Source organism: Amblyomma americanum, chromosome 1, assembly GCF_052857255.1.
Source record: "Amblyomma americanum isolate KBUSLIRL-KWMA chromosome 1, ASM5285725v1, whole genome shotgun sequence".
In the NCBI taxonomy this organism is placed as follows: domain Eukaryota; kingdom Metazoa; phylum Arthropoda; class Arachnida; order Ixodida; family Ixodidae; genus Amblyomma; species Amblyomma americanum.
In genome coordinates, this window is record NC_135497.1 from 500,447,128 (window position 1) to 500,455,930 (window position 8,803).

The 8,803-nt window shown below is 48.4% G+C and overlaps 1 protein-coding gene across 1 annotated transcript; it reads left to right on the forward strand.

The window, feature by feature from the left end:
* The first annotated feature begins 4,975 nt into the window (after positions 1–4,975).
* On the forward strand, positions 4,976–8,009 carry LOC144105625 (phosphatidylinositol-3,5-bisphosphate 3-phosphatase MTMR14-like). The gene is made up of 4 exons (XM_077638746.1): positions 4,976–5,099; positions 6,890–7,000; positions 7,134–7,203; positions 7,884–8,009. The coding sequence occupies exons 2-4, from the start codon at positions 6,932–6,934 to the stop codon at positions 7,961–7,963; spliced, it is 219 nt and encodes a 72-aa protein (XP_077494872.1). The 5' UTR covers positions 4,976–5,099; positions 6,890–6,931; the 3' UTR covers positions 7,964–8,009.
* Positions 8,010–8,803: the final 794 nt, after the last annotated feature.

Sequence of the window (8,803 nt, forward strand, 5' to 3'; positions counted from 1 at the left end):
CCGTACTCTCCTGCAGCAGAGTCAACGCAGGAAAAGAAGGGAGACCATCTTTTGTCACAGTTCCTTGTGCTGGTTAGGAGTGAGGGGTGGGGTGGGGGCGGGGGGCTGTGAAGGGAGGAAGTTGAAGCGAGGGTGTTGCTTAGCACAAATTTTTGAGGAACTTTTGTATGAGCTCATTTCCGGCACAGGAACGAAGGGTCATTTCCTGCCTAGCTTCTACTGCAGTGCTACCAAAGGTTGACCGCGACCCCGTTCTCCATGTTGTACCATAGTACTCTTTTGCCGGCTCTCTGGGGGTCATATTGAAGTAACCTGGCAACATTCCTGATTTCACTCAGAAGGAAAAATTTGACTGTACAATCGCGAGTGAAAAAGATTAGCACCATTGACGTGCCACAGGAGGAGCAGATGTCAAACCTGTGCGCTGAGGTTACGAACACGCCGATAACAAAAATGCCTGGTGTGCTCGCAAGGCAGGGCGCCGCGCCAGCCGCGCGGTGAGATTTTCACGGGTCTGGTGACGTCTTAGTGCTAGTATTCTTTGCTCGTGACTGTACCATTGTGCTCTTGCAAAGACTCTCTGGGGGCATTTTGAAGTAAACTGGCGACGATCCTGACTTTACTCAGAAGCCGGAATGCGAGAGTACCGACTGAGAAGCCGGAAGCCAGAAGCACTCAGAAGCCGGAATGCAAGAGTATCGTCTGGGAACGTGATCTTTTGTTTGGGAAACAAGCTTTATGGAGAAGCTGACTCAGAAATTTCTGGAAATGGTCCATTGTCCAAAATCGGACGCGCGACGTTAGCGACTGGCCAGTGTGAATCCTGGAAGCAGGCGAGAGGGAAAAGAAACGGAAAAGAATATTGCAGTGTGTATGGTAAATACCCAGTAGTTCTTTGAGCGGGAGGACGAAAGAGAGAGATTAAGAACCACCAGAAGCAACACTGTGCGAAAAGACGTTGAAGGAAATCAGGATTTTCTTTGGGCTCGCTACCACGCCCCTGTTATCCGCCCTATCGCTGTCTTCTATTTAAGCCCTCGGTGGGTGGATCGTTTCCTCTCCCTCTTACCCCCTGGCCATATGCCTTTATTGGCCAGTCTAGTGAGAGAGGTGACGTGACTTCCTCCAATCCTCCTCTAAGGAATACGTCATAGAACTTGTAAGCCCTCAGTAGGTGAGCGTTGGGCGCTGTACCAGTCTCGTCGCTATCTTGGAGCTGCTCGTATCCTTCGGCCTGTCACTGCCAGCGCTGACTTCAGCACGCATCGCACGCTGCTCGATCAGGCCGCTTCCGAAGCCACAGTGCGCCTCATCTGGACATCTATGGACCACGTGCCCAGCACAAGCAAGTCCAGACCAGGCGTTGGATCGAGTGTGCAGATAATCCCGAGCGCTTACGACCCGATGGCCCTGGGCGAAGATACCGCTGAGTTCAGGGGAAGATGGCACACCCTGAGAGGCTACTCCGACTTGTTCGACGGTCGACCCATCCCGTTCAGGCGCCCGCTACCTGACTCCCGCGTCTGTTTGACGTGCCAAGATGTGGCGGCGACCATTTATATATACCCATGCGGCCATAGCGTGTGCGACAGCTGTATAGATGTGCGCATCACGAACCCCGGCCACGTGATCTACACGGCTGTCTGTCATGCGGACGGTGTCCGGTTCATGGCACGCGACGTCCAGAAGCTAGAGTTTAGCATCGAACATCTGATGGATATTGAAGTCTGCTGCCCAAACATGAAATTTGGCTGCATGTTCTAGTGCAAGCTTAGGGAGCTCATCAACCACGACCTAGTGCACTGTGCCTATCACCCGAAGAGTTCCGACCGCTGTCACCGGCAAGACATCCATCCCCGTGACGTCGTGCAGCACTGGAACGCCTGCTCCGGAAACCCAGAGAACGGCAACGATTCTTGCAACGACGCTGTCGGCGAGATTGATGCAGCTGCCAGTTCCGAGACTGCCGAGCTCGTTGTAGGGAACCCTCTCTCGGCACCCATTACGAATGTCGTGGAAGAGATGCTAGACCCGATCATAGATTAGATGAAAAAGATTCTGGACTTGTTTAAGAACACGGTGCAGGGCTTGTGCCAAGCGCACAGTCCTGAAGAATTGACGAAGCTGTTGGAGCTGCTGGACAGACTCAGTCTAGTTAGCCAGGTCTTCGTGAAGCTTGCTAAGGAATGTCTGGCGAACCCCAGTCCAACTGCAAGCGATGCGTACCAAGGGTGAGATTTTTTGCTTCCTGTCTTTTTTTTTTACATCTAAACCACTCTTTTTTTACACTAACCGAACTTCATTTCCAAGGCCTATCTCTATGGCATCATGTGTTAATAAAGATCCCTTGAAGTCCCGGAATGAATTGGCCTGTTCTACCTGTAGGTGATGTCCTCGACCATGGCGAGACGCCGTGAGTGGTTACAGCAACGTTTATTATTCCAGTAACTCCATGTTCCAAAGATTCAGCGTAGGGTAGTCTGATAATGCCAGCCGCGAATGCACAAATGGGAGGTATATGGGCCATGCGTAACGTAGCCAAGCATACTAGTCGGGGCCAACTTTGCATTGTATACCAGTGGCAGAGCGAACGGTACGCGCAGCGCTCACAATTTCTCATGTTGTTGTTTGAGTTGCCAACGAATTTTATTGGCGCATGAGCAGCACGAAGAGCTCCATTGTGCAAAGTTTCGGGTCTATCCAAGGTTGTGTCAGAGACCCATATTTGAAACGTTTCATTCTAGAAAGGCCGAGAGCCTGGCCAGAGGGGGAGCCTGCAAAGCTCTGGAGCCCGCAGCTCTCACTTACGATTCTGCTGTGAGTTGCGGTCGCTGCTGCGCAAGTGCAAATTTTGTTTTCAGGCATTATCTGTCGAATTATGGGGAATTTGGAGCACTCTTCCTTCCGCCAAGTGGGAAGGACGAAATAGAACTCCTGCCTTGGGCACAGAAACAGAGCGCCATATCTTTTCGTAATTTATTGCGTGATAGACTGTCGCTAAAAATAAAACTGAGGTATAAGGCAACCTATCATGAATAAGAGTTCGGGATGAACTTCGACCGCGCTTGTTGTTTTAAAGCAACGTGAAACATGAGTTAGAGGCGTGTTTTCGCATTTCGCTTTTTCCTTAACTCGGGTGCAATTGCATTCGCGTTGCTTAAGAGCCAGTGTCCGAACGCCGAAGCCATCGAGTAGAGATGGTTTACGCAAAAAGCGTGCAGGCGCTAAAAGACGGAGACAACACACACACAAGACAGGACTGTGTGCGTGTGTGTTGTCTCCGTCGTTTAGCGCCTGTACGCTTCTTGCATAAACCATGTCATGCTACAACCGACTAGCTCAAATGAAAGTCTTGCCACCGAGTCGCCGCGGTGGGTCATACTGGATTAATTTGTTGTTATCATGAATGAATTATAAATAGGCTGTCATGATCTCATCTGCAAGCTGCAGTGGAATGACATGTCACTGCAGTGGAACCATGTCATGCCGGGTTCGTCGTGCACTCGTCGCACTTCGGCTTTTTTTTTTACCTTACTGCGTTCCAAACAAATATCGGCGATAGTCCACTCTTGGCCTCAGCACTATCGCCATCTGCCACTCATGCCTCCAGATGAGGCTAGGGGCGCGTTTATCGCTTATCCATGCGGGGCTTTGTATCCACGGCCTCGTTTTCACGGCCCCGACCAGAGCGAGTCGTGTCCGGCGTCGAACTGAACAAGGTCATCGCTGCGAGTTTACACAGGGTTTATCTTAGCGGGTGGAGCACGGAGGCGTGCAATGCCAACAACTTCGACGAAAGCCACAGCGCACGCGGGTTTGTTTTTCGCGGGCGAGACACGAATGATCAGATGAAAAAAAAAAGAAAAGAAAATTGTAGAGGACACTTAAACGCCGCCTTAAGAGTATGGAGCGATAGCGTAGTGGGTTAGGCTTTCCATCATTTAGGAGTTGGACGCCTTTGACGCATTGTTTAATTTTTATATTGTTTCAATTAATTAATTGATCAATGAAATACTCTAATTTTTTCAATTAGCATTATTGAGCATTGCCTTTTCATTCTGATCATTTTCACTCCTTGGACCTCTGTCTGTATTTTTATTTCTTTAATTAACCAGGTAATAGCCCGTTCATCACCATCATCAGTTAACAAACCAGTTAATACAATCGACCCCCCCTGCAGCTATTAGTTTTTTCTTTAAACGCACTACATTACGAATATCCGTTGTTTCAACGCAAGAAATTCAAAGATTCTTTGAAAACAACGAACTAGCTAGTCATTTCACGTTGCAAGAAGCTCCCTTAGAAAAGCAGTCGGCGAGTATAGTTCTCCGTGCCGAATGCAAAGAAAAAGGTCCGTGGCATGATCTGGTCATTTTAGACCATTGCTGGTCTAAATCATACCGCATGAGGGGCAGTGTTGGGCGCGTCTTGCATGCTGGCGTAAAACACCCAAAAATTCTGCATGTCCTCGACATGCCGGTGCAGAGGGCTAGTAACGATCTTAAGCCTCGGTCTTTCTCCTTGATGTATAAGATGGAAATTCAATGCCTGCAATACACATGGGCCATCCTTTCGGCTGGCCTTTTTTTGTGTGTGGGCGAGGAATAGTTTATTGGTTCAGTCCTTCCTCATGAAGCGCCCTTCTGTACAGCAACGAGCTGCTGAAACGCTGCAATGCATCATAGTTTCCTTATCGGCACTTTGTAAGTTTGGCTCCATCTTAAGTTCTACATTCCCCAAGTAATTCAGCACTTGCTTTCAAATGATGCGCCTCCAAACTTGTGAATATGGGCGAATGTACCCGAGGGCGAGCTTTCGAGAGATGCCCTTGAAAATCGCACGGGCAGGGTTCCGGTCTGCGTAGGAATCTGGCTCCGGTTTTGAAAATGACGTAACGAGTGCTGTTTGCTCCTATAGCGACTTGGAACGAATGCAGTGAATAGTCCTGGCCTCATAGTTTATGTGTTCAACCTTTCAGTTTTTTTTTTCTAGGCGCAGATAATTGACAATGACAAAGGTTCTCTAAGCTCCACCTGCCCCGGACGGATCGTGTCCTTGGCACTTCCTAGTCAAGGTACCGGTGACGAAACGGCGGACAGGCAAGTTGGTTCGCGACCATCTCCGCCGCTGCTCCTTGTTTTCATTGTTAAGTTTATCCAGTGTTTTTTTTTTCCCCGCCTGCAGGGGCCATCCTTACCTGACGCGTTTCCGGTCGGGCTCTAATTATTGAAGGCTTTAGAGGCTCTTTCGCGTTTGCGCACAGCAGTGAATCTTCTTGGGAGCCAAGGAAGTATCTTTATTGATAGCTATGATATGCTAGGTGTCCATTATTTGACATTCACAAGTTCACAACCAAGCCGTCAGGCTTAGCTGATGCTCCGGCTGCTCTGCGTCGCTACGTGGCTGTTAATGTGACACATGAAAATTAAATAGAAAATATAATGAACTGCTTAATTTCTAGGCTCCTGTGGACCTTTTGAACTGACGCAGGCCGCATGCTGAACTTTCCGCAAGGGGAGCGCAAATTATGTTAGGGGGCACCTATTCTGCTAGTGTTTCATCGGCTTCAAAAAAAAAAAAGACACGTACGGCATTGAGACTAGCCCTTCAAGATTCTCAAATGCCAACAAAGGAGTCGTGCAGCCGCATTCCGAAGCCAGAAGTTGGCTTTACCGCCCGAGGCCAATTTGAACTGTTTTGATGCCGGAACAAATGCCTGACCTGTCAACGCAACGGCTGCACGCCCTGCGCAAAAATGTTTCCCACCAAACAGGACTACTTGTCAACATAACGGTTCGGCGAAATACCTTTTCCTCGGGCACTTCACCCCAGAAAAAGAGCACCAGGCTGGGGGAATGTTGTACATATCAGAAAACTGGTAGGTACCCTGAGGCACTATAGGGGATAGGAACCAGCGCCCCCCTAATGCGAAGCAGCAGCTCTATTACGAGGCCATTGCATTCAGTGTATCTCATATGAATGCGACGTTAGAAACCTCATCACGAAAAAAATCTGGCGTAGTTTGTCATCAATTTGCTTGTTCGAGACAATGAAGCCCCGTGGTCTCGTTATGACTTCACACGGTCACAATTTTCATTCCCTGAAGGATGTGACGGCATTACTCAATGGTGACGCCTGTCTTCCCGGAAGGCCTACCAACGGCCACAGGCAGCTGCCAGGTGCCAGATGGCAGGACAGATGAAGGGAGTAAAATAAGTGTGGAAGAGACACCGTAGAGGGCAGCTCCTGGTAACTTTCGACCACCTGGTGTTCTTTAATGTGGGCTGACCACGCACAGCACATGGCCGTATAATGCATTGTGACCGCATGCCACACTGGAAACAACGCGGCAGCGTGTATGCCCTTGAGATGTAGCACATTTCAATGTGGAGTTCATGGTCGGTGGTAGGAGTTTCGAGGTGCCATTTTTCGATAACTTCTTTCTCTTTCTTATTTCTCTCAAATGCAGCGCGCACAGGGCACCGAACATACGAAACAGAATAACAGGCTTTCATATTTACTGGAGAACAAAACTTGATATATGTCGAAGAAACATATGTGGCCTCTTTCAAGTGATTTGGTATCTTACAATAGACGTGCACTTCTTTATTATTCGAACTTAAGCAGATCTTCGACATCTAACCTTCATGGCCTGGCCAATACTATTTTCACATTACACCTGTTCAGCCGCTCGGTGAGGAAATCTGGTTCGGATGGTTTGTTACACGTGCGCGCCATATTCTGGGAAGGTGAGCATCAGTCCCATCACGTACCCAGTCTGGATGCAGCCGTCCAGGGCGCAATTCGTTTCTAGCAACATTGGCCGCTCAGCTTCCCCCCCCCCCCCCCCCCAAATATTGAGCCCCGACCTTAATTTTCTTCCTTTCAGCAATGCTCCCAAGCTGCGCACACCGAGAAGCTTCGTGGACAGATGGCGAAGGCACGCGTCGCAAGAGCCCGCATGCGCTTCGCTGTTCCAGTCATCTTGTACGACGGCAAGGTGCGATGCGTTTGTGAGGCTTGTTCTTGAGCCTTCGTCTATCCAACGATCTTCGCATCTCCTAGAGATTTCTCGCCTTGACACATGCGCTTTAATTACCTCTCGTGCTTTACAAGTCTTTCTCCGTATCCAGAACATCTGCAGGTCAGCGACGCTTTCCGGCGGCCTGGAGATCTATGGGCGAACAATCATCAAGTTCTTGGGTGAGTATTACTTATCATCTTTACCGTAGAGGAGAAACTCGAGAACAACTTTCTTGTTTGCGTCCAGTCGCGTTCGCGGGAGTGAGCGTTGTTGTAGCATGCTGTAGTCGCTGCTTCCCATTCTTGTGTGCATAACCATATTGCGAGCTAGGTAACATTGACGACACGTCAACGAAGGCATGCCTGCTTCAGTGCGGGAGAAGTAAATGCACGGCTGGACCGAAGTATATATTCGCGTGCATCGCAATACAAACGAACGGTGCCAGCGGGTTTTTGAAGGCGATTGTCTGGTGTGGGTGCGGGCGATTGTCAGCTCCGTTCGCGAGCTGATTTGTACCAAAGCGCTACCGATTGCAGTCTCGTGCACTTCATGATGTGGGAACTTGCACCTTATTTCACTGCCCACGCTGCAGAGTACACCCTTCTAGTCCTAACATCGGCAGGTGACAGATTCCGACAATAGACGTCTCTGTAGTTTGTTGTTTGGTTTTCCTCTTTCGTATTCCTGCAATAAAAAAAAAGTTTTGAGCCTCAACTCAGTTCTTTTTCGCTCTTCGTGACTTTTCGCAGCAGTCTTGTGACACTTGTGAATATTTCCTTTGGTGTAAATTGTTTTGCAGCGCACACGTGTGGTACCTATTTCTAGCAGCGTTCTGCATCATCGACTAACCCATTTACAGGATGTATGCTGACGGGTCGACTAGAAAGCAGCGAGGTTGATGTCACGCATTCGCTCTGCGGCTGGAAGATTCCGTGCTGAAGTGACCATCTACGAATGTTAAAGGGACATATCGGAGGTGATTCTAACTCCAACGAAAGTACGCTTTATCGTCTGATGCCACATTACCCAGATTGTGTACTGCTTTTTTAAGTAGAAAAAGTTAATGAGATAGCTAGCCGGTGAACTTCAGTATGACACAGATCGCGCACAACTTTTCCCTCTTTTTCTTCTGCCCTTCTGAGATCTCCGTTCCAAGAAAGAGCTGGTCCCACCGAACAAAGAGAAGTGGAAGAAAGTGACCAATGCTATCAGTTTCGTCGAAGCCATTGGTCTCGAAGATCTTCGAAGGTCTCATCTCAATGCCTCAGTTTTTCTGGATGTCAGTTGCGGCTGAGTCGCTCCCGGGCTCAATCCGTTGCAGTCAAAGCAATGCCCTATGAACACTGCAGAAGCGAAGATATGGCCTCTTTCCTTCACACCATGCAGCGATTTTATATGCGGAGTGTCTTTCTGCGATATATGACCATGCTCAACATTTGTTGACAAAGATTTTGTAAACTGAAAAACTGTAAGATAGTGGTGTACAAATATTGAAGATAATGGTCCATTCTTTCGATATTTAGCAAAATCTTTCTTTTAGATTCTTTTCATCCATCGCATCGAGCAGTTAAGATTGCCATAGAAAACCAGTAGGGAAAGCTTTTGAGGAGAGCAAAAACGCTAATACTAAAAAGAGTGCAAGCCTGCCGACGGGATATCTGCAGATATCTTGATTGTTGTAGTGAAAGCTTACAATATATGAAAAAATTGCGCTCATAAACGTTAAATGCTTTTCCCCAGAATTGTTCAGTATGTTTTTTTTTTCCTGGATAAAGCACC

What these genes read in the sequence shown, in the direction of transcription:
- LOC144105625 (XM_077638746.1), top strand. Translation starts at nt 6,932, where the DNA reads ATGGCGAAGGCACGCGTCGCAAGAGCCCGCATGCGCTTCGCTGTTCCA. An exon ending in TCATCTTGTACGACGGCAAG is followed by an intron (nt 7,001 to 7,133) that starts GTGCGATGCGTT and finishes CTCCGTATCCAG; the next exon opens with AACATCTGCAGGTCAGCGAC. An exon ending in AACAATCATCAAGTTCTTGG is followed by an intron (nt 7,204 to 7,883) that starts GTGAGTATTACT and finishes ACCCATTTACAG; the next exon opens with GATGTATGCTGACGGGTCGA.